Below are 25,727 nucleotides of genomic sequence, written 5' to 3'. Positions count from 1 at the left end.
TCCTACTTGCGTGATTGTCATGCTCTCTGGGTCTTCCTGGCAGTATGTTAACCCACATGAATAACACAAAACATTATATTGTTCCAGCTTCTGTCAGCTTTAAAATGTAATAAACTAACGATTCAATGAGTTGCTTTTGAATCTTATCTAATTTATTTTACTTCAGAAATGACATGTGGGGCACCAAGTTGTTCAGTGCAGTTATGTCGTAAGCCACTTGCTTTATAGTTTCACAGAGGTATAAAGACTGTTATCTTCAATTCTCTACCACTGTATACCTGACAAACTGGCAGTAGACACTCAACATAATACAGTTGCAAAATAGAAAATCAATTATTCTTCTGTGCAAATTGTGAACTTGTTTGACACATAACTAAATTGTTTAAACTCAGACCAGTCCAGTAAATACTCCGGTGACTCTCGGTGGCCTGATGTTCACAGAGATTGGTTAAAAGCCTCCCACAAATGAGCACAATTTATCAAGCTCCCTTCATTTAACCCACAGTTTCAGGTAAAGTTGTTACACTTATTTAAACCTGTTTTTAGATTGTTTTTGTTTGACACAGTGCGTTTTGTCTTTTGTTCCATCCTTTATCTACAAACACACTTATAACACATCCGCTGAGAGACTACCCTGAAACACCTTCACACTGACAAATAGCATGAACAAACTAAATGGATTAAAACCACATTTGAATGAATGCCCATTCAGTCACACACACACACACAACATGCCCCTTTTCACAGAGAAATCCCCAACAATCAGATAATCAAATAGACACATAGTTCACAGGGAAATATAAAACCAGAAGGCCAATCAATAAACTAATACAGTAGATCATTATACACACTAACAATGTGCCCATTAAAAGAGACAGAAAAGACGGACATGAGGTAAACTAAGATCAGAGGTCAAAAAGAAATCTTTTTCCATTCCCATTTTATGTATACACTCAATTCATTGACCGGAAGCAAAACTCTGTATACCTTCAGACACATTGACAACCGATAAGAAGTATTAGATGTGAGTATACAGAAAGACAGCTTTGTGCAGGGCCACGTACCTCTGATAGAGCTGCCTCCGTTGTCTCCTGGTATCCAAGCCAGAGTGATGGAGGAGGTGGAGGTGGTGGAAACGGTCAGACGAGGCTGGTCTGGAGGGACTGAAGATGAGACAAAAAGCCTTAACAGCTCAAAAATACTTGTGTTATCTACACATATAACAAATTAACAATTATAGGCCCGTATCTCCCATTTTAAAGGAACAATAATTGAAAAGGCTGTTGTTTTTTTTTATAACTGAACAACTTCTTGACACTCAACAACCCATTTAAAGTCTTCCAATGTTTGTGACCACACGACAATGACAGAGACTACTCTTGTTAAGGTCTTTAATTGCTTAAACACAAAGCGTGGTAATGTTTCTGCCTGTATTATTTGATCTCAGTGCTGAATTCACATTCGGGCATTCTGGCACAGCACCAAACTGATTTGAATCCTACTTAAAGGACACAGGCTACTTTGTATCTCGGTAATTATACATCTGGATGGACACATGTGACATGCAAAGTTCCCCAAGGCTCCATTCTGGGCATCATAAGTTTAAGATGTACATTTTTTCACTGGCTCAGATCAATAATTGGATGTGCTAAAAGTGTCTTCCATTAAACAAAGATCACAACTGTGGTAGAAGTTTTTGATGTCAGATACGAACATTTAAAGGTCAGCAATCAACTTCAGTCGGCAATGTTAAAAACCACAAACCAAGCCAGAAATGTAGGTGTAGTTATGCACTCAGACCTGAATTTCAGTAGCTACATTAAGACAAAGAGAAAGTCAGCCTAGTACCATCTTAAGATTACGTCCCTGCATTTACTGCATCTTCAGCAGACTCTCTACTGCAATGGTGTCTTAACAGGTCTCCCTAACAAATCAATTATACAACTGCAGCTGATTCAGTACGCTGCTGCTCGAGTCCTCACTAACACCCAAAAGGAAATCACATTACTCAAGTTCTGAGGTCTTTACACTGGCTTCCTGTCTGTCCTGTAATTTATTTTAAAATACTATGTTTGGTGTATAAATGACTAAAATATCACCAGACCTCTCACATCATAAGGGACAGGTCTGCTGGAGAAGCAGTGCTGAGTTTTTATGCACCGTATATCTGAAACAAACTATTAGAAAACTGCAAGTCAGTATGTAAAGCACTTTGAATTACCTTGCTGCTGAAATGCTACATAAATAAGCTTGCCTTGTAGTAAAATATCTGTATGGAGGTTAAAATATATTACAGTTTCTCATTTTCAGCAATAACAGCAGGCATATAAGTAAGTTGCAACTGCAGTTGAATGGACCAAATGAAATAGTCTGAAGGGTACAGGCATTAATGGCATTATTTCCGGTACCTTGTACCAAAAGGTTGACAATGATGGTGTCAAAGCCTAGCGTGTTGGTTGCGGTGCAGGTGTAGTAACCAGAATCTTCAGCTTTGACAGAGCGCAGCACTAGTGTCCCATTGGCCAGAATGAGACGTTGTCCATCTAGAGACACTGGGATGGCTGTGTCCTCACTAACAGAGAGAGAAAGAGAGAATCATGGGAGGACGTCATCAACGATTCTTTCTAGATTGTGATAAAAAATTATATATTTAGTTCCTGGTATAAGGCTGCAAAATGGTCCAAAAGCAATATTTCAATTCAATTTCATTCCGTTTATTTTGTATCGCTCAAAATCACAAATTTGCCTCGGAGGGCTTTTATATCTGTACACATACGATATCCCAGTCCTGGGGCCTCACATTGGATCAGGAAAAACTCCCCCAACATGATCTGAGTTTGTGTTACAGAGCTGCATAACATTTGTTTTAAGATACCAAGATATTTAAATACTAATTCCATCTTAGATGTATCACAGCAGCACCATAAACTGAGCTGCTCTACTCAGCTTTACATAAGATATCTGGGGAAGACTCTACCTGTCTTTGGTCCATTTAATAGTAGGTGTAGGTTCTCCTACTGAGCTACAGGGCAGTCGCACCTCCTTCATCCAGGGAGTAGTCACTGTGCCCCCAAATGACAGGATCTTAGCTGGGGCTGGTGGAGGATAAAGAAGTGAATGTAAAAATGAAAGGTGTATGGAGGCAGAGCGATTGAAAGAAGACCATTAAAGCTCTTAGCATTAACATGTACACAAGAAAGGCAATAGCCTAATTAATATGTACCAATCGGTTATTTCTTGCCATTGTCAAATAAACACTTTTTAAACATGATAAACAAACACAGTATAAAGGTTTCAGAGTGTGTTAAATCAATACAGGAATGTAATGGTTGATATGCAATTGATTTGTTTTCAATTTGGGATTCTTTCAATAAACAGGATTTACTAGCAGAGCGTGAAATTAATTTACCATGATTCACACTTGGTGGAAAATATCTGTGTGAAATGTGACATTGTCCAGCAGAGACTAGCATATGAGTAACAATATAAGAGAAGACAAGGATTGAGGAGAGAGGATATAAAAAAATCTAGTCAGGCATATAACCTTATTCTCCGTCAATCCCCCCACCCGCTCTCTCCTTCTTTCTCAAGCTTGCCGTCTTAATGCAAGTGCACTTATGTTAAGGTTGAATGAAGTATTGAGTGGGCAAGCCTGAAGCACACTGCCTTTTACAGCTGCCGATCAGCTGACGCACCCACCCGTACGAATGCACACGCACACACACACACACACACACACACACACACACACACACACACACACACACACACACACACACACACACACACACAAACGCGCAAACCTTTGCACCCAGCAGTCAAAGGAACGAATGAATACAACAGGAAAGGATGATATGGTGGGAAGTGCACTCTATTCATTCTTACTCCCTTATTCTTCCTGTCTTTTAATCCAAAGCCTATTGATTAACTGCCCTATTCATTTTCTTAAACACTCTGGCTCTCTATTGTTTTGTGTATTCGTTGGTTCTGCTTTTTTCAACCTGCTGTTCTTTCTTTTGCTTCCCCTCTTATCATTTCCCTGATTCAGGTCAGTTTATCTGGTGCCTTCTGAACTCGGAAATCAATAGCACGAGCTCAAAAACAGGAGGCGAGGTTAAAACACATGCAGAGGAGTTATACAGAGCTAGTGACAAAGTAAGAGAGAGATTATTTTCAGTTGATGGCATTGTCAATAAGAAGAGGAAGAGGTGTCATGACAGTAAACAGAGCGAGAGAGATAGAAATATAGAGAGATAGAGAGAAAGAGAGAGAGAGAGAGAGAGAGAGAGAGAGAGAGAGAGAAAGAGTGTGATAGAGGGATAGAGATAGAAATAGATAGTAAAAAAAAATGTAAATAGATGAAACAATACATTGCATATTCCAAGCATTCATTCCGCTTCGTTGTAAAACCTGCCTCTGGCATGACCTACAACGCAATTTGACTACCAACACTTTGGTGAGAGATCTGTATATTGGACAGATAGTACATATCTGTCTATCTATCTATCTATCTATCTATCTATCTATCTATCTATCTATCTATCTATCTATCTATCTATCCTATGTGTTATGCTCGTAAAAGCTAATGTAGCCTCGAACTGTTAGCCTCACGCTACAGAGGTCTGGTAAGATCACTTCTTTTGAACTCCACACACCCAGATTATTTTTTTCTTTAGACCAATTGATGCTGACTTTAGTAACATCACCTTAGGCAATTGATCAAATTTTACACAGCTCTCTCTCTCTCTGGTTTTACACAATGTACACAACATACTTTGATAGGTTTAATATATTACTATATATAACGCACATTTTGCACACTAGTAACGTCCAAGACGTCTTTTAACCTGCACATGACTAAAACCATGTTCACTTAGCAACCCAGCACTCTTGTGTATGCCTCGGATAATTATTCTGCATATTGAGGGACCCACCCTTGGCTGCTGGCTCAACAGTGACCTTGTCACTGAAGTTTCCCCGGCCTGCTGTGGTGACGGCTGCAGCCCAGATCAGGTATTGCTGCCGGTGGTTGAGGTGAGTGATTCTGTAGAAAAGTAGCTCTGGATTGGCTTCATACTCACTGGGCAGCTGGGGAGAACCAAAAGGAGAAGTTTCATCTTAAAAGAACTGCAAGAGCAATACGTTGTATGCTACTCCAAATATCCTTGCATGTCACACAATATTATATAAACCTTAAACACCATAGGAACATTATATTTTAAATCAAAACACAAATCTACTAGTAGGCTGGGATATATTGACTTGTTTTTTTATTCTGTTCCCCTTGAAAGGTCTTGAAGAAACAATCAAGTGAATCAGGTACATAACCACACAATAAAGTATTGTATTAGGAAATATTTTCAAACATCAGTCAACGCAGCTGGAATTTTTTTTGTTGGCATAGTAGAGACTATTTAAGTTAAAATATACACATTTTCTACATTTACATAAGAATGATACAAACAGATAAAATAATATACTTTTTTTTAGTTGTGGTAGCATATCTCTCTCTGTGATATCAGAAAATCTGCATTGTAATATATATGCTGAGGAGCACAAAGTACATTCTGGGGGAAGCCAAAGACAAGATCCTTTTGTCACTTTACTGGAGAGGCGGACATAATGTGAAGGACTGAGTGAACATCATTCTAATGTTAACCAAGCCCTGTATTCTCTCCTCGAGTCAGTACTGCAGGACAAGAGAGGAGGATGGGCATGAAGGTACAGAGGGTCTGGGGCACATTATATTATGATAAGGCTAAAAGAGCTGGAGGGAGTGAGGATAGGAACTAAGGAGGGAGAGAGGCGGGAGGGTTAGAATGTGGGGAGAAGCCCACTCCCTCTCCTGTTCTCCTCAAGGAGGGGAAACAAAGATAGGAGACAGAAGAGAACAATGGGCGGACAGACAAATGACTCAGTCAGAGATATACACTAATGAGGCCTATCTACTACAGGCATCAGTAATGACAGAGACGAGAGGAGTCCAATAAACAGGCAGAGGAAGGAATGGATGCACACAAGCAAGCACACATACACAAATACACGCACACATACAGTGGCATGACCTGGAGGTGGATGTGTAATTGCAGTATGTTTAACCCAGCCATGTGTGTGCTGTCTAGACATATACGCATCATAGTGCCTTAAACACATGCACACACAAACATACAACAACTCTCTTTTTTTAACTGCCTGCCAGTCGCTTATGATCCACCCACCAATTATGCCCTCACTACCCAAAATCCTACTCTTCATCTACTCCTCAGGTATCCCAAAACCCAGGTACACACACACATGCACACACACACACACACACACACGCACACGCGCACACACACACACACACACACACACACACACACACACACACACACACACACACACACACACACACACACACGCACACACGCACACACACACACAAAGCTGTTCTGTCTGTTACTGTGCTGCTGGCCACTGCTATGAATAGAATTCCACAAAAAAAAACACACAGACACAAATTTAACACACACGCTACAAGGTAGTACATAACACTCACCGCTTTTCTAAATTACATGTTTTCCCACTGTTTGACACTGGCTTACATTTCTGACTGAAAGGCGCTCATGCACAGGTGAAAGGAAAACTGCAATACGAGTGTCAAATGGTTTGAAGAGTCACTAAACGCAGAGGCCTGTAAAACCTGCGAAGACACTGCCGTGTTGCTTAGCTCTGTCCAACCTGCTCGGTTGTTGTCTGCAGAATGGTTTATTCTGGGCAAATAGATTCCAGTACTCATGTTGTTTTTCACATTTATGAGCAGGCCATCATGGAGGAATCCATTGGGCTTTTTATTGCATCCCTGTGTTTCCTGTGCATCACCCATTCCTGTCTCTGCCCTTGCTATATTTTCCTCTCTGCCTATCCTTTTACCCCACAGCGCCATCCTCCCCTTCCTTTCTCGTCTGCCATCCCTCTTCATCCCTCTCTTCATATCCATGCCACTCTCCACATTTCACTGCCATCTGTGGGCCCAATCCTTACTTTACCTTTTATCGATCTAGCAGTAACCCCCTCTGTTTTACATACTTTCTGCATTTCTCTCTCTCTCTCTCTCTCTCTCTCTCTCTCTCTCTCTCTCTCTCTCTCTCTCTCTCTATATATATATATATATATATATATATATATATATATATATATGTTCTTCTCCTCCTCTGTGTACATTTGTCTCCATAGTCTGCACTGCAGGCTATGGAGGACAGAGGGATGGATGGATAAATCAGTGGGTAGGTGGGTGGAGGGATGGATGGAAGGATGAATGGGTGGGTGGTTAGATGTTAGGAGGAAGGAAGGGGGGAGTGACAGAGTGTGTGTTGCTGTAACGGATATTAAAATATTCCTCCGGCGTGGAGATAGCGGTGATCCGGGGAACGATAGAGCGAGATAATGAAAAGAGGAACAAAAGTACTCCCCGCTCGGTGTGTCTGACCCCCCTATCCCTCCTTCCTTCTCTCCAGTTGCACTCATTTACATAGTAATCATCGCAAACTCTGCATGGGGGCTTCAGAGAGAGAAAGAGAAAGAGATGGATAGACAGAGAGATAGGTCGCCAGAGAGAGAGAGGGAGAGAGAGAGAGAGGGAGAGAGAGAGAGAGAGAGAGAGCGAGAGAGAGAGAGAGAGAGAGAGAGAGAGAGAGAGAGAGAGAGAGAGAGAGAGAGAGAGAGAGAGAGAGAGAGACGTGTGTATATGGATGGATGGATGGACAGATAGATTTTGTGAATGAAAGAGACTAAGGAGAAAATGCATGCATATTCCAGATAGGTATGTATACGGTGTGTGTGTGTGTGTGTGTGTGTGTGTGTGTGTGTGTGTGTGTGTGTGTGTGTGTGTGTGTGTGCGCGTGTGTGCAGAAAAGCAGGATATAATTCTTGCTTTTGAATCCGCATTTTATAAAAACACTAGTTGCATATATATATATATATATATATATATATATATATATATATATATATATATATATATATATATATATATATATATATGAAAGAGAGAGAGAGAGAGAGAGAGAGAGAGAGAGAGAGAGAGAGAGAGAGAGAGAGAGAGAGAGAGCGAAATGGACCTCTTTATGCGTCGTGTAATACATTTCCGAGAATGTGTGTCTGTACGTAAGTGGAAGTGTGTGTTTTCTGTCGGCTTGTTTTCTGCCCTCGTTGATGAACAGATGAGGTTGTCCTGGCAACGTGATGAGACGCAGATATGTAAATGAGGCTGGAGGGCGAGCTTGCACGCACACACACTGCGGTATTAAGAGAGCTCATTTCACACACACATCTTGCTGAGACTGCAGCAGAGTAGACCACACACACACTGAGAGACACACACACACCCACACACACATCCACAAACACATAATGCAGAACAGCATCTTAATTAAATACATTAAATCTATCTTTCCATCACATAAATAGTATCACAGAAGCTGTATTATGAATGAATAAGGGATAGTTGCCCCTTCATCAGCCGCCATGTTTGGATGATCCTCTTCCCCCTTTTTCCTCTTTCATTCACTTCTCAATCCTGAAACTCTCTTGTAACTCACCGGTTGGCCGGAGCCGGGGCTGGAGCAGTAGATGGTGTATTTGCGGATGATTCCATTTGGCTTGTGAGGAGGTAACCAGGACACCACGACACTGCTGGCAGAGGAGGGCACAGTTTTGATGCCAGCTGGGGGTCCGGGATCTGAATAATAAAGGGTTGTAAAGAGAGAAATGGAGGGCAGAGTAAAAAACAGTTATATTTAGCTACATATACAGTAAGCATAATTAATAGCTTTAAAGATGTATATTGATCTTTGGGGAGCGTTGCCCGTGTGTTGGTGTAGCCAGTTATATAAAATGCAAGCACAAAAAACATCACTAGACACAGTATAACATGCTGGTTCCTCAAAATGTTTTGGGCTGGCATTCTTATTTTCTATGACAGTAAGCTGCCAATCTTTGGAGTTTTGATTTGACAAAGTAAGCAATATGAAAATAATGACCAATTAATGGCAAACATGATTGGCAGATCAATTTATATGCACAACCTCATTTTCATTTTGTTTGCCGCTTTTGTTCTGCACCTGTTCCACCTGAGGCTGGACGTGCACACTGGCAACCTTCTTCCCTCATATATCCTGTTGCCATATTGACAACTCATTGTGCATTATTGCTTACTTGACCAGATACTTACTTGTTTAAAAAAACATGTACTTTTTTAAACACATCTATAGTATATGGTGGTATAGTTTAAAATATACGAATATATAAAAATGGTTAAGCAAACTCCAGTATATGCTTGTGTGTTAGAATGGTATACTGCAGCCAATTTATCTATGAGAGATTAATGAATTTTTAGTATTTCAATTTGTTCTCATCAGAGGAGAGATTGTTTTTTCTTCTTGTTTGTTTTTTGGTGTTACATAAATTATTACGATCACTGAGAAGGTTAAAACATCCTAAGAGCATAAGAAAACATGCAGTAATTCCAAGTAGCCTAAACATACTGTGATAAACATTAAATTCACAAATTAACAACCAAATGCCTGTTGGTTAGGTAGGTAAAATAACGTAATCATACATCTCTGTCTTCTTTTGCCCTTGCTTACTGTCGTTGTGTCTGAGAGACAGACGCAGAAAAAAGGCAGGCTGTGAAATGTCTGTTTGCACAATTCCACTTCAAACACTTTTCCATATGCTCCAGACACTGAGGACAAAGGGAGGGGGAGACCGAGACAGACACGGAGCGCTGAACGTATGTGAAGAGGTTGCCCCTGGACACAGTGTCAACCCGCATCAGGGCAAAAGAGAAACTTAGCTTGACCCGTATTAGCACACACACACACACACACACACACACACACACACACACACACACACACACACACACACACACACACACACACACACTCAAAGACTAACACAACCCACATATTTGAAGAGCTATTGCAGTAAGGCTACTCATAAAATGGAGATAAAGTGAGGAAGAGAGAATAAAGGCCTTTTCTGAAATGACTCTTTGAGTCTCTCTCTCTCTCTCTCTCTCTCTCTCTCTCTCTCTCTCTCTCTCTCTCTCTCTCTCTCTCTCTCTCTCTCTCCACTGCACTCCCTTTCTCCACTAATTTTCTCCATCTCCAGACGCCTTCCTCCTCCTTTGCCTGGCCCCAGGGAGGAGAGGAGAGGCGGCTACGGATGTAATCCACAGCCCGTCAATGTAAGCACAAAATTAATTCTCTCTAAGCCACAAAGAATTAATCCCTCTCCTTTTGCTGGGTGGTAAGCTAGACTTGCACACAAACAATAGTGCATCTACACACGCACCCGCACCCACACACCAATGATAAGACACGGTACACATTCGAACACACACTTACCACCCACTTCCGCATATTCACATGCACAGACCGACAACCTTAGGCTCCTTAATCACACACACTCACACACTTTTTGGCTTCTTAATTCTCATTAGCACTGGTAATGGCACATCAGAGCACAAAGAGGATTTAATCAGCAACCTTACAAAGACCCCCCCCAACCCTCCCAGCACAAACACACTCACGCACTCTCTCTCTCTCACACACACACACACACACACACACACACACACACACACACACACACACACACACGCATGCACGCACTCTCTTACCCCCTGGCTCTCGGCCTCCCACACTACCCCTTAACCTAAACCAAAAACCTTTAGACCTGCCCAAAAGGTGTGGTTAAAGTTCATCTGTGTGGAACGATCTCATAAAAGGTGGACTCACAGTCTTCACGGGTTTGGATGTACAGGACATTGCTCCGGACACCGTCTCCGGCCTGGGTGTAGGCCAGAATCTGGATGCTGTAGTTGGTAAACTTCTCCAGGCCTTTGAGCTCCACCTGCTCCTTGATGGTTGTGATGTTTTGCATTTCACCCCACTCTGAAAAGGACAGAAAGTGTGCAATGTTCAGATCGAGCTGTTACCAGTCATGGTGTCACAATTAGATGACAGACACACGCATCACACCTCCGTCCGGAAACACAGTCCAGAACACGACGCGATAGCCCTTCAGCACGCCGTGCAGTGTCATCCTGGGAGGCTCCGCCCACGTGATCACTGCCTCGTCCGATGTTACAGAAATGGCTCGAACGTTCTGAGGAGGCTGGCTGGGTACTGAAGACGAAGAGGAAGACGTTAAATAAGTTCGGATAAGTTCTCTGAGCAGCGTAACCAGTTTATGTCTCACATTATGTAATTCAGAGTTTCATTAAAAAAAGGAGAGGTCTGTTCACTAAAGGGTGAAAAACAATCGCACTGATTCACAACTTAGCTAAATACATAACAATTAGGGAATACTTTAAAGCTTTAATATCCAGGTTTCTTAAACCCCTTAAGTAGCATTTGTATTCATTGAAAATTATCTTTTTCAAAACTGTGGCAACATTACACATATTCTCATACATCAGCTTGTTCGACCTCTTCATTCAAGTTACATATAATATAAAATACTAAAGCTCCAATATGTCTTGTGCATAAGTTGTACACAGTTTATATTTGTATGTTGTTTTATTACATTTTAACCTAATATCCACTTTCAGTAGCTTTGAGGTTTAAACAATCATAAATTCAAGGTTGTTGTTCTTTTGCATCATTTTATACACATTTAGTTTAGATTTATCCTCACCCAAACCCTGACATATTTATGATCTTTGAATATTTTTTGACCTACAATTCAAAGCAAAGTTCTGTGGGTTTGGAAACAGTTTGTGACGACTGGACGGGTTATTAATTGGGAAGATGTAAATGATTTGTATGTTAAAGCAAAGGCTGCCGTTGTCTTCTCAGAATGTGGGTTGCAATTGGCTAATACACCCTCTCTGAAACCCTAAATTTCCATATCAAACCTGAGGCGAGTAAACAGACAAGCGATAGATAAAAAGCTCATAACATGCTCCCAGTCCGATGTATAGGACCATCTCTACAAGCACCATCTCTCTTTCTTTCTACAAGCCTCCTTCTGTCCCCAACAGTCCAGGTGTCTCTTCTATTGGCTACCGCTGACCATTAGACTTCCAGGCTTTGAATAACGCACACTGTTGAAGATGAACAGAAGTCAACTTGTGAAAGAGAAGGAGGGGCAGGAAGAGAGGAAGAGAGCTGAGTGAAAGACAGAGAGCAATGAAAGAGAGAGCTTGGACCAAGTCCACCAGGGAATTTCTATGCAGCTGGTGAAGAAAGAGTAGACGAGGAGGACAGAGGAAGGGAAAAGAGACATGAGGATTAAAAACCTGGGTTTTGCATGAATAAACCTTTAGGATAAATAATCAGGAGAAAACTGTTTTTTCTCCCTTCACGGTCCCACCTTTATAAAAAAAAAGAGAAATAAGAATAGAAATATATGAACAAAAACTGTAAGCTGGATCTAAGTGCTTCCAAATTGACCGCATTAGAGCGAGATGAAGGCCGATACATAAGGGATTAGGAAAAAAGTAAAATAAATCAGTACAAAGGTTGTTGATCTATAAAATGATCTTGCGTCAGTAAATGCAAACGTTTTGACAAAAAAGGAAGGAAAATACTGGAACAGAAATAATGAAAGGCAGTTTTGGACTGGGGCTACAGGGAGGAGTAGATAGGGTGAGGGGGCAGAGGAAGAAGGGAGGACGAGAGTTAAAAGCAAGGGGGACAAGAGAAGGGCAGAAAAAGATGAAAAGAGGGAGCAGAGAGACAATATGCTCAGCTGTGGATAATTACAGCAGGAAGCAGTGAACGAGAGAGAGAGGGACAGACAGCGAGACAAGCTAATTCTAATTATTTTTAGTATGCTTGTTGTTATCACTATCATCATAATGGCCATCAATATCACTGTCGCCACGGTGACAGCCATAGGGAAGAAGCAGAGGGCTCCGTCTGCACCGGACCAATGCACACGCACACAACTGTTCACTGTGCGTGCGCATGTTTGTACGGGGAGATAAAACAAACATGCATGTTGTATGATAGAGAATGAGAGTGTCATGTATTGAAAGAAAAGATGAGTTTGGTGGACAGCGTACAGATTGATGGAATTAACTGCAGCTCACCACTAAAGAGAGAATATGATAATTATGACTATAAGATGAGATTTCTTTTCTTTTCAAGATGCATTTATTGGCGCGTTGTTAACATATGTCAGCATGTTTTGGATGTATTTAGCTCCTCTGTGACCAAAAGTCAATTAATGCTGGAGAAAATATTGCTTCACAAGAAATCAATCAATGGAAAAGCAAGTTAATTATGTCGGACGGAAACACTAAATGAAGTCCAAGTGATCCATGCTCCTACTGCTTTACAACAGCCCCTTACATCTCTCCCCATAAGTCTTCAACCTGCCTTTTTATATATTTGGGGAACTACTGAATTCATGATTATCTTTATTTGAAAAAAACCCAACTCATATTTGTTAGTGGTTCAGGTCTGGATATAGGTGAAGGATAGAGAACAATACATTTCCTTTAAAAGATTTCTTAAGATTGCATTTACAGTACCATAAAACAAGGCACATGTATCTTATATATTGCATGTTTTTATGCATATTGTATTGCATCCCTACAGCCAGATGCAGATTACAAATGGTCCAAACATTGTTCAGAATTATATAGCCAAAGAAAGAGTTTCTGCTCCCTCAGTGCTTATTTGTTTCATTCAGTCATTTGTTCACCCATTTATTCACTCAACATTTTGCGCATCTACCTCACAGCATCAAGATGCATGGCTGTATGACCGCACGTCTCACCGTACAGAAATCACTCAACCCTTTCTGAGGCACTGCTGACTGTGTACTGTGTCTTTGAGACTGTGTGTCCTTGGAATTTGTAAAAAGCATTTGGATGCCAGCAGCCAACATTCAGTCTTATTGAGAGGAAAGAGCGATTGTAGTAGTTTTAGGTTACATAGCATGGCATGATTTCAAATAAATTACGCAGTTAGACTGCAAAAAGAGCAATGGCAACAAAAAAGGTGCAGTAACTATAAATGAAGCCAAATAAACTAAGGGGTTATATTTCAGAGGTTTGACCATTTGTTCTCTCATTGTATTTAATGCACTACTGTATACTGCTTTATTTCCACTATTCCTGTGGATCGATTACCCATATTTACACTTATAAACTGACCATGAGGCAATGAATCCCTTTCCCACATGCTGAGATAGGTTGTATGTGTGCTGTTTATTGTAATGCTCACCATCTTCCAGTGTTGTAGCATTGATCTCCGAGCTAGAGGGTCCTGTGCCGGCTCTGTTGAAGGCCTGAACAACCACACCGTACTGGGCAAACTTCTTCAGGTTGTCCAGGGTGTAGACCTCACTGTCTCCAGTGGCCTTCATCTCCACAATGCTGTACTGACCATTGCTGCCCGGGCCGTTCTCTCTGTAACCAATCTGGTAACCCCGGATCACCCCGTTCTGCAGCTCTTTCCTGGGAGCCTGGAGAATAGAAAACGGAAATATAGCACTGACCTCATCTATTTCTATTCATAGAGTGTGTGATTATTTAGCCACATCCACAAAAGACTTACATTGTAAAGGAATTTGGACTTTGCATGCAACAAACACAGCTGTTAAAAACGAACAATTTGGATATTTTACCTTCCAGGTGACCCTGATACTCTGAGAGGTTACCGGCTGTAGGATCACCTCCATAGGAGGACCATCCGGCTCTAGACACAGAGAGAGAGAGAGAGAGAGACAGAGAGAGAGAGAGAGAGAGAGAGAGAGGGGCAAACATTGTATGGCTTTCATGTTTTCAATAAGTCTCATGGCCTAAATATTCTAATTTACTACATTCAAAGATATTTTTCTCAGTTTTATTAAAATTGATTTTTAATACAAATATTCAAGGACATACGCCATGTCAGCACAGTGCAGTGACTAGGAGTTAATACAACAATCGAAATTGAAATATTTTCTCAAATAAGTGCGGTGCTGCCCCGATGCTTACGTGCTTCCTCTGTGCTGATGGTGAGTTCCTTGCTGGCCTCGCTCTTGCCTATCGCATTGTAGGAGTACATGCGGATGCTGTAAACAGAGGCAGGGTGAAGGTCCACTATGTTTGCCTGATTGTTGGTGGGGGAGATGTTTCGAGTAGCATGCTTCAGCTCCCAGGAATCTGACAAAAAAAGACAATAATTTACAGTTTGCCACCATTTTCCCACTTTGAGGAATTGGATTTTCAGTATTACGCAATATTAGGCTGTGCTTGTCATCTCACACTAACATACTATTTATTCTGAGTGTAACATACATTTGAGTATCTAGTGTGTTCCAACTACATTGTATGTGGATGTTTGTGTATATATAATATGCCCAAATATACTTTATTCTAGATTAGCAAGAACTTCTGAGAATGAGATGTGTTTACTGGAATCAGTCATAATCTTTAATTTAGTAGGAAGTATGCAATACATACTGCTTGCATATGTAGTCAAATGAAGAATACACTCTGTTCACTTACCTGTCTTGTTCTTATACTCAATATCATAGCAGGTAATGACACTGTTTCCGTCAAATCGCTGCGTCCACCTGAGATTCATACTGCGATCTTTGACTTCACGCACCTCCAACTCCGGAGGGTCTGGGGGCTCTGAAGATTTAAAGGAGAGGGTGTGAGTGAAAGGTGGAAGAAAAGATAAAGGAAGGAGAAGATAGCATCAACCAATTTATCAATATAAAGAAGAGATGGTACTTGCATTTGACAGGAATTGTTACAGTACCTTGCACAGTGAGCTGGATAAGGCCACGCCCTTCTCCATAAGAGTTAATGGCATGGCAGGAGAAGAAGACTGAATCCTCACGCTCTGCTGGCTTTAGCTGTACAGAGAAATGTAGAAAGACAAATGTCAAACAGACAAACTACTGTATCTCTGTCTGTAAAGTAAACCTTCGTGATGGAGAAGGTCCTGTGACAGTTTTTCCTCTCCCATGCATGTTTGGTATGTAGGTGACTCACTATGCATTGCATTGGGAGGAGAGGTGCAATAAGTCAAAATGCCATTCAAGCTTTTATGCCTGCACTAAGCTTCAAAGTTATAGCTATTTTATATATTTTTTAGAGTTAAAAGTTACAGCTTTTTTATAATGTAATTGTTTTCCACAAAACACATTTTCTTCATTAAGAAAAGCCTTCAGTGCTGTTGTACTTTTCAATGAATAAATATTGTCCGGTTCTAATATAACTGATGCTATTGCATCATCTACACTAAACTCTTCAGGAGTTGCCATTGTTACTAAGGATGAACGCCTATGTCATCTTACACCTATCATACACCCGTAGCCCCCACTAGCTACTCACACAACGCTTATTTGTCACTGGCTTCCTACACACAAACAAATTGATTATTGTGTAATCTCATGACATCGTGAGAATCCATCTGTGAGAATCTTTAGCGTGAAAGGGAAGCTAGTCTGGACTCCAATACCAAAGTGATGATATGGCGTGGTGAGGAGAACACTGATGTTAATCCATTAGAGAGGCCATGACTGTTACTAACCTTTAAAACCTCAAACACACTGACATAATACAGATATGACTGTCACTGTAATTTTACACACAGTAACGGTGAAATTACAGCAAACTAGAATGTGTTTTGCACTTCCTCGACTCAAACACCACTCAAACGGACAAAAGACACAAATACATTGCTGTCCGAATTCTTTAATTAGATGTACTTCCATTGGTAAGAACTTCTTACCTTGAGCGTAGACAACACCTCGTCTGTCTTCTCATTGGGACTGGTGGTAATGGAGTATCGGGGGTTGCGGTCAGGGTCAATGACCGTGTCGCCTCTCTCCCAGCGGATGATGATGGGCCATTCTCCCCTTGCTGTGCAGTTCAGCTCCTTCAAGTGACCCTTCTTCGCCATGGTAGTGTTTGGGTGACTGGTGATCATAGCTGGGACTGGAGGGAGAAGGGAAATGCAGTGTAAGAAAAAGAGAAGGTGAGAACAAATGTGGGAGATGGTGAATGTAAACAGATTGATGACATTAGATGACAGAGATAAAAGAGGGAGAGGGGGAAGTAAAAGTAGAAGTACAGGATAAAAAGAAGAGTTGAGGTGGAAAGGAAGAAAGAAGTGAAAGACCAAAGAAGATGGTGGGACAGCCGGCAGTTAAAAAGGTGAAGTTCACAGTGGCCAAGTTCCATTGCAGTAGAGTAATGAAGAGCTATGGTCAATGAGGTAAAGTCAATAAACCTCCTCTCTCATTCTCCAATAGTTACACCGGGGTCTAGGGGAATGAACAGGCAAAAACGATACACTCCACCTTTCGTGTACACTCTATACACAAGATCACTTACAACCTTCAATGGCCAACACACATTCATTCTCACACACACCGCACAATACCGATCTGAGGAGAGTTCTGCTGTTTTGTTTTCATCACTTATTTATCCCACTCTTCCTCTTTTCCTCCTTCTCCGCTGAGCGAAACAGACAGAATTGAGGGAGGCAGAGGAGAGGAACGGTTCAATCAATAACACTAACACCAGCAGGAGAGGGGGAGGGAAGGAGGAAAGCCGGGCAACTTTGTGATCGCAGAACATGGCGAAAGTAGTGGTTGTATTTATGTGCACCTGGTTATGTGTGTCTGTGTGTACAGGTGTCAAAAAAGCCAGGTATAATGCATTAACTTTTCGTTTGTGGGTAAAGCTACACTCTCAAGAATAGCAAGTACACTCTCTTATAATGCCCAATAATGATGTTGACAGTCTGTGCATGTGTATGTGTGTGTGTCCTCATGCTAGTTCTCATTCCATAATGTTACTGACAGCAAGGGCAGGATGAGAGAGATTGATTGCAGATAATGATTAAGCTCAAAGTGTTTTTGATTGTCTGTAGACCGATCCCAAGAGTCAAAAGATCAATCACTCAGTTACTCGCTTCCTCACTGCACACACACACACACACACACACACACACACACACACACACACACACACACACACACACACACGCACACGCACACTCATACACACTTAATTTATTTTGCTGTTCTTTATTGCTGTGCTCTTATGTCCATTGTCTCCACTGTGTCATCAATTCATTAGTGTGCATGTGTGTATGTGCATGCCCACAGAGCACAGGGAGAGTAGTGCTGGCTCATTGGTTTGACACAGTTAGCAAGCGTGTGTGCGTAGAGACTGTTGAAGCCGGAGCATCCCAGACGGCCACACTGCAGTCATCCATGCCATGAAGCTCTTGTGCTCTGCTACGTTGGCTTGTCAGAGTTTGTATACTCACTCTTAACGGTGAGAACCATGCTCTTGCTGATGTCGGAGCCAACGCCATTGGAGGCCTGACAGAGGTAGAATCCACGATCTTCTTCCAAAACATGTCTGATGAGTAGAGAGCCGTTATTCATGATCTGGATACGGCCCGTCAAAGGCACAGGGTGGTACTGCTGTGGATTCCCAATACCCGCTAGATAGAAAGAGAAGAATATGATTTAATTAAGGATCTCTACATTGTAATGCAATTTACTATGGGGTTTATGCACCTATGAGTATGAGAATGAGGCAAGGAAAGCACATACTGTAGAGGAATAATAAAATACAGGTCATGTACCTAATGCACCTTTGGCATGCTTCCACATGACTTTAGGAGGAGGGTATCCGTCAACTGAACAGTTTAGGATCCCAGCCTTCCCATAGATCCCATCCTGATTATTGGGCTGAACCACAAACCGAGGAGGCACTAGAGAAAGGAGAGGAAAAGTGAATAAAAAGACAAAAAAAAGAAAGAATTCCACACTGGAATCACATGTAGTGTCTCCTGCAGGGCCACACAACAGTATTTCGGTCAGAACATCATCAACTATACTGATGAAACACAAAAAGTGTATTACTTTTTTATTATTATGAAATGAAATAAATGTAGGATCCAACGGGCATTCCATTGATTTTGAGTGGATGAAGAAGTATTCAGATCATTTACTTCAGTAAAAATGATCAGTACAGCAATGAAACAAATCAACATCATCACACATCATATAAATAAAAGTAACAATGCTGGTTCTGCAGCATTAATACATTAATACCTGTGACTAATCATAGTAGGGGTATACAACCTCAGACCATTGACTGAAATTGGTTTAGGTCAGCTCTGTAAAGTACCATATAATCGAAATAGTAGCGTTAAGTAAAGGTACCTCAAAACTGTAGTAGTATTTGAGTAAATGTTACTTTCCACCCCTACTGTTTTTACATATCAAAGCACTAACTACAGAAAGTACTTCAGTGAGAGGCTCTGGAGGTCATGAATTTCGAAAGATGGGGGTTTTTTACTAGCAAAGATTGTTGAAAGAAAGCTGCTACTGAGCTCTATTATGGGCAGTTAAGTATCCAGTGTAACCTATAACAAGGAAAGAGTACTGGAACCTTGCTGCTTCCATTTTAAATCTACGAAGTCATCCAAGTTTATTTAAGTGCAATATTAAATCACTGCAGTGCCATTTTAGAATAACCCCTTTCCTTTCGCCTTAAACCCGTACTTAATGTCACTGTTATATTAACAATCTTCGCTTACTTCCTCCTTTCTTACCTGTTACTGTGAGCTGCCTCTCCGTGCTGACAGTGGCGGCATCATTGCTGGCGATACAGGTGTAGTTGCCATTGTGTTTGAGCGACACCTTGGGTATCTGGAGAGAGCACATGAACTCCTTTGTGTCTATGTTGATGCCAGATGAGGGCACGATCTCCTGCCCGTCCTTGCGCCATGCGATGCGTATGGGCATGTCTCCAGACGACACCACGCAGGCAATGTACATCAATTTACCAATGGAAGTCGGGGGAAAGTCAAATGGCTGGATCAGTGGAGGAACTGATAGCGGCAGAGAAGGGGAGGATGAAAGAGTGAGCAAGAGAGGAAGGGAGAGTAAATAGAAATGTAAGAGATAAAGTAATAGAGGAGAAAATAGTAAAACAAGATAAAAGAAGATTAGTAGAAGAGATAGTACAGCCAGATCCAATGAGGAAATACATGATGAAAAGAAGAGTCGGGGAGAGAAAAAGCCAAGGACAGGCAACATGGTGAAATAAAGGGTATAAAGAGAAGACAGAAGAAGGCAAATAGGGAGTGGAAATAAAGAAAAAAAGATGAATGAAACAGTTAGAGGGTTGTTTAAATGAGCGGGGTGAGAAAGAGGTGAATATAGAGATTTAAGGCAAATATGAATAAGTGAAGGATAAAGAAAGTGAGAAAGTCAGTTGTAAAGACACAGAGAGAATATGGGCAGACACACGTTTGAAGATTTGGGGGCACCGAAAGGACATGGGGGTGGGAGGGTGAGTGATGCAAAGGAAAAAGAGGTGGAGGGAGAAAGATACAAAAGAGGGACACATTAAGAGAGAGTGAGATATATTTTAGAGGACATGGATCAGAATCAGAATAATTTTCTCCTGACAGGCTAATTGTTAAAGTAGTGGTCTATCTTTCTGTCAGATTTCTTGAGTCTCTCATCTTAGCCTGGACTCCTAAAGCTTCCAAAACACCACAGCTCGGCCTACTAGCCCTCTATCCGCTCTTTAGCCGCCTGTACCCCCTACCAATCCCTCCACTCCACTCCATCCCACCCTGCCCTGCTAAAGCCAGCCCATAATAGCTGCTCTAATTAGAGCCCCATCCGCAGGGGGAAGAGCGGTGTTGCTATGGAGAGCGGCGGAGGTGATGTCGGTGGTTTAGAGAGTGGAGGAGGAAGGGAGTGTGTGTGTGTGTGTGTGCGTGTGTGTGTGTGTGTGTGTGTGTGCGCGTGTTTGGGGGGGAGCGGGGAGGGTACAGCTGAGACATCTGGGGGATTTAATCTGGGCCTCGTTAAAATTCATCTAATTAAATCAGAGACATGACGTGCACACATCCATACAAGCACATACCCACACTCACATGCAGCCGATGCACACAAGCGTGTGCATTTGTGCACCAAAAATGTCACACATCTGCTAAATTCAAGTCGAAACCCACACAACCCAAACTCACAACTTCCTATAACTAACATGTCATGGTGACATGCTATGGTGAGAGCTGACCAAAATAGCATACAGACTTGCAAAATGTATGCAGCACACAAACACACAAATGCAATTCACACACATTTATGCATGCGTATGGCATGCACACACACACAAATTGTGCTCTATGTAATTTTGGAGGGGTTGAAAGAGCGCACTCGGCCACTCCGCCTCTTAATCAGAGGTTATTAGAGGCAATGCATACAGCTTTCTTCTTTCCTCTCTTTCTTTTTTACTCACATCCTCCTTCTTCAAGACTAGTCTTCATTCTCCATCCCTCTTACAAGCTATAATAATTTTACTTGCAGTATTCTCTTTATTGGACAATCCTCTAAAAAGTGAATATAAATAACACCACACAGCAAACAAGCCCATGCATTCTACTGTGCCACGTATGTTTATAGATATATCTGTGTGACTCCATCCTAAGCAAGCAAAAGAAAGTGTGCAACTCTTTGACAAAGTTATTACTTTCAAAATGATCATCTGACCTTTGACAGCAACATAGACAGTCTGAGTGATAAAGAGCTGTGGTTGAATGAGCACGCTGCAGACATAGGCCCCCTCGTCCATGCCCTTCTGAACGTCACTGAGCTTCAGAGTCCCATTTTCATACACCACCTGAACAGACATCAGCAGTGTTACATTTAGAGCTGTTACATGGTCTTTTTATTCATACATGTAAACAGAGCTGTGGCTTTAAAAGAGAGGATACCAGATGATCAGTTGCTAAAATTGTAATTTAGATGGTTAGACAAGAACGTAGTGACCTTTAACACTTGGCAGCACTTTATAATAACTACCGGTACACGCTATTTAGCATTAGAAAAGTAAACACTTAATTCATCATTTATAAAGCATTGTTCCAACATAAATACTAATTATTAACTCATTAGTATACAATTCTTAAAAACAGTAATACATGTTTTATTCATGATGAATAAGTTTGACTATTATACATTTCATGATTGGGTTTTTAAACTTAAATGATGGATTCCCCATTTGAAAATAAAGTATGAAGGACTCATAGTCAAACGTATTAATCAAGAATAAAACATGAATAAATATGTTTTTAAATTGCATAATAATGAGTTACTAATGAGTGTTCATGTAGAAACAATGCTTTATAAAGGATAAATTAAGTGTTTACTCATTCTTAACTAATGCTAAATAGTGTGTAGTTATTATAAAGTGCAACCCAACACTCTATATAAAGATATGAGGTATGTAACTACAAACTATAATAAAATAAAATAAATAAAATAAAATTTTGAAATGTGAAATATTTGTATATTCTTTGCGCAAAATTCAGAAAGCAAAATCTACCTGGCGATGATTGTCAGGGAGCAGAAGACCCTCCTTGTACCAGTTGATTGAGTAATAAGGGTACCCAATCACACGGCAGTTTATGAAAGAGTTTCTTCCCGCCACTGCAGTGATGTTTTTCATAGGCCGAATCCTCGGAGGACCTAATGGGGGTAGAGAGAGAGAGAGAACGAGAGAGAAAGAGAGAGAGAGAGAGAGAGAGAGAGAGAGAGAGAGAGGGAGAGAGAGAGAGAGAGAGAGAGAGAGAGAGATGGGCAAAGGGAGAGATATGGAGAGAAAGAAAATGAGATGGGTTGACCAGTGGTAGATAAAAGGGAAAATGAAAAGATTATTAGTTGATGTTGTAAGAGGCAGATTGTGGAATTTTAGAAATAAGGGGAGGGGTGAGAGGGAAGGGAGTTGGGCAGTAAGGAAGAGACAGAAAAGGAAAAAAGCATGTGAGGGTATAGGAAGAGAGGGAGGATTGAGTGACTTATCTTAATGTTAAAAAGAAGCTGACACTGCGCAATGTCTTATCAACTGTTTTCTGTTGAAAATCAGTTCAGTCCTTTCAGACACGTTGGATTTTTAAGTCACCCGGCAATACAGTAACTCAGCTGTTTATTAAGATGTGAACTAAAATAAGCCTCATCAATTGCATTTAAAAGTTAAAAACTTTCTGCTTTAGGCAGGGGGTGGATGACCAAAAGTGGGTGAACAAACCAGATGCAGGGAGGCCAGACATCTGTACAGTGTTTACAGTATTGCAGTAAATGCATCCAGCACTTGCTTTGCAGGACCTGCAGGATCGATCTATTGCATTCTCATTGGCTTCAACAACCTAATCAGGGATTGCAAAGCACTTTTTATTCACTGTGGGGCATAGACACAGTGTTGTGCGTTTCTCATTGTTGCACAGTGTAACACATGCAATTGTTTTCTGTGTTTTAACAAACAACCGTTTTAACATTTGTGCCGTGAACTCTGAGAAGGTTCTGCTGCGGGCTATAGTATTCTGAGTGACAATGAGAACGAGCAATACTGACACACAACGGGAACAAAATCCATGTGAATGATAAAAATATAAATATGTAACAAAAATGAAGCTTGACTGCCTCAATATGTTGGTCATGTGTTATTGCCCAAAGCAAGACCAAAAGATGTGGACCGACAGCCAGACAGTAAGTGAGATGGACACAAAGTGTGTTTAGCATTAGTGGAGGACACTGGGAGCTATCACTCAATCACCTGTCAATTCTTCTGTGACCTTCTCACCATTGTTCTTTTTGTATCTTTGTTTTTGTCTCCCCTTCAAGCCTCCTCTCTCTCTCTCTCTCTCTCTCTCTCTCTCTCTCTCTCTCTCTCTCTCTTTCTCTCGCTCTCTCTCTCTCTCTCTCTATATATATATATATATATATATATATATCGCTTTCTCTCTCTCTCTCTCTCTCTCTCTCTCTCTCTCTTTCTCTCTCTCTCTCTCCCTCTCTCAGTGTGTGCTGAGCTTTGAAGTCACAGCTCTGACGAGTGAAAGATGTATTATTCAGTAGCACCGTCGCACAGACACACACGCCAACACACACAAACACAGTAACAGTATCCATGTGCATGTGCGTTCAACTACTGTCTGTGGGGCTGAGTATCTTTGCTTTTGGCTTCTCACTGAATGAGATAAGTTATCACATTTCAGTGAATGGGAAAGCATAGTGTGTTACTGCTTTTTCATGTGTGGGTACGCACATGTGTGTATTGGTTGTATGTGTGTTGCATGCAGGCCTAAAGCTCTCTGGCAATTGAGCTCATTTTTACTCCAATGATCATTCTGGCATGTCTCTTTAGAGCAGACTCACATGTCACATCCACACATCTCGCCAAAGGACAGAGAAAAGTGTGTGTGTGTGTGTGTGAGAGAGAGAGAGAGAGAGAGAGAGAGAGAGAGAGAGAGAGAGAGAGAGAGAGAGAGAAGGAGAGAGAGAGAGAGAGAGAGAGAGAGAGAGATACAGCCCTGTGCATCGGTGTCGCTCCTCATCTTTGTCATCTCTGACGACAGTGACATCACCAGTCCTGTCACCAGAGTTCACCATCACTCCCGCAGCAGACACTGGCACTCCTCCCTCTTCTCTCATTCCATCCATTCTCTCTCTTTAGTCGGTATTGGCCATCTGTTTCTTTCTCTTCTAAAGTTTCTTCATCCATTTGTCTCACATTGTCTTAATCTTGCGGCTCTCATTGAGACACTTGTTCTCTCTGAGAAGCTACAATCGCTCTGTTGAAACATGTAGTCAGCTTTCAAACTACTTTCTTACTGTCTATGTGTGTAAGCATACAGGTAACTACATTAGGTGGATGAGTAGTTGTTCTTTCGGTGTTCATATGTATGAGTTTGTTCATAAAGATGGCGATGCAGAGCTACAATAAACTAATCAACGGGACACTAACAGACTGCAAGAAAGAACGACATAATGAAACAGACAACAGACACTATATGTGCTGTTTGGCTACAAATAATTATCATATAAGTGTAAAGATTGGTAGACAAACAAAAAAAGAAAAAAGAAAAAGAAAGAGAAGGACAAAAGATATGCAGTAAAGCAAAACACACAAACAAACCTAGAGATAGAGGTATAGAAGGGTAGAAGATAGGATATGGGTCAGGGTAGGGGTCAGGCCATAAAAAGCCTCTGTATGACTGATATTGAAAAGTAGACAGGCACCTCTTACGTTTATGCGCGCTTGGTACTCGGCACTACCGGCCGAGTTTCGTGCGGCGCACCGATACACTCCTCCATCGCGAATCTGCGGGCTGCTGATGTTGACGTGGCTCACAGTGCTGCCGTCCGAGAGCGTGTACTGACTAGTACGGACACGCGACAGGTCCCGGGCCACAGGCTCATCGTCCAGGGTCCAGGTGATGGTGGGGGGAGGTGCTCCCTTGGCAGCGCACATCAGGGAAAACGGTTCACCCGGGACCACCACCCTCTCGCTGAAGGAGGCAACGATGCGGGGTGTACCGTCTGAGAAACAAGAGATGTAAGGTGTGAGTATAGAAATACATGGTAAAGGTGTGTTACACTGGATTAAAGTCAGCATTTTGGTGGACATGGTTAATAGAGATCAAATCACAATACTTTGCAAAGTGGAAACAAATAGCATTTTTTTCTACAGTACTGCACCAAATATAAAAATAACGCTTTATGTCTGTAACAAGAATCGAGCTACATGAAGTGTAAAATAATATAGCCTTTCTGTCCCTCGATTAGTATTACCATAACCATATGCACATACATATGTCATGTACTCAATGTGTATGATGAAATGAAAATGAATTGTAAATTATTGGAGAGATTACACTCGATGAATCATAACAGAAATGCTATGCAAT

General features: G+C 41.4%; 1 protein-coding gene across 2 annotated transcripts in view; it reads right to left on the bottom strand.

Moving 5' to 3' along the window:
• Window positions 1–25,727, bottom strand: part of dscaml1 (Down syndrome cell adhesion molecule like 1) — a 95,015-nt gene that overhangs the window by 10,291 nt on the left and 58,997 nt on the right. Inside the window, exons 7-25 of one of the 2 annotated variants that reach the window (XM_068584467.1) lie at window positions 25,060–25,359; window positions 22,367–22,509; window positions 21,532–21,661; window positions 19,578–19,856; window positions 18,603–18,731; window positions 18,279–18,458; window positions 16,731–16,936; window positions 15,753–15,849; window positions 15,494–15,622; window positions 14,981–15,148; window positions 14,629–14,699; window positions 14,226–14,466; window positions 11,028–11,174; window positions 10,785–10,940; window positions 8,580–8,719; window positions 4,935–5,088; window positions 2,978–3,095; window positions 2,409–2,572; window positions 1,065–1,163 (exon numbers count right to left, since the gene is read on the bottom strand). In XM_068584467.1, coding sequence (XP_068440568.1) covers window positions 1,065–1,163; window positions 2,409–2,572; window positions 2,978–3,095; window positions 4,935–5,088; window positions 8,580–8,719; window positions 10,785–10,940; window positions 11,028–11,174; window positions 14,226–14,466; window positions 14,629–14,699; window positions 14,981–15,148; window positions 15,494–15,622; window positions 15,753–15,849; window positions 16,731–16,936; window positions 18,279–18,458; window positions 18,603–18,731; window positions 19,578–19,856; window positions 21,532–21,661; window positions 22,367–22,509; window positions 25,060–25,359 — 3,051 coding nt within the window. Of the gene's footprint in view, window positions 1–1,064; window positions 1,164–2,408; window positions 2,573–2,977; window positions 3,096–4,934; window positions 5,089–8,579; window positions 8,720–10,784; window positions 10,941–11,027; window positions 11,175–14,225; window positions 14,467–14,628; window positions 14,700–14,980; window positions 15,149–15,493; window positions 15,623–15,752; window positions 15,850–16,730; window positions 16,937–18,278; window positions 18,459–18,602; window positions 18,732–19,577; window positions 19,857–21,531; window positions 21,662–22,366; window positions 22,510–25,059; window positions 25,360–25,727 lie in introns of those variants that run through there. The other variant, XM_068584468.1, reaches the window with a different exon arrangement.

The sequence above is a fragment of the Clinocottus analis genome, unplaced genomic scaffold (assembly GCF_023055335.1).
Source record: "Clinocottus analis isolate CAN_PGR_092001 unplaced genomic scaffold, fCliAna1.0.p SCAF_2, whole genome shotgun sequence".
NCBI classification, from domain to species: Eukaryota; Metazoa; Chordata; class Actinopteri; order Perciformes; family Cottidae; genus Clinocottus; species Clinocottus analis.
Note: the sequence above shows the minus strand (reverse complement) of the source record. Positions and strands in the feature narration are given on the sequence as shown.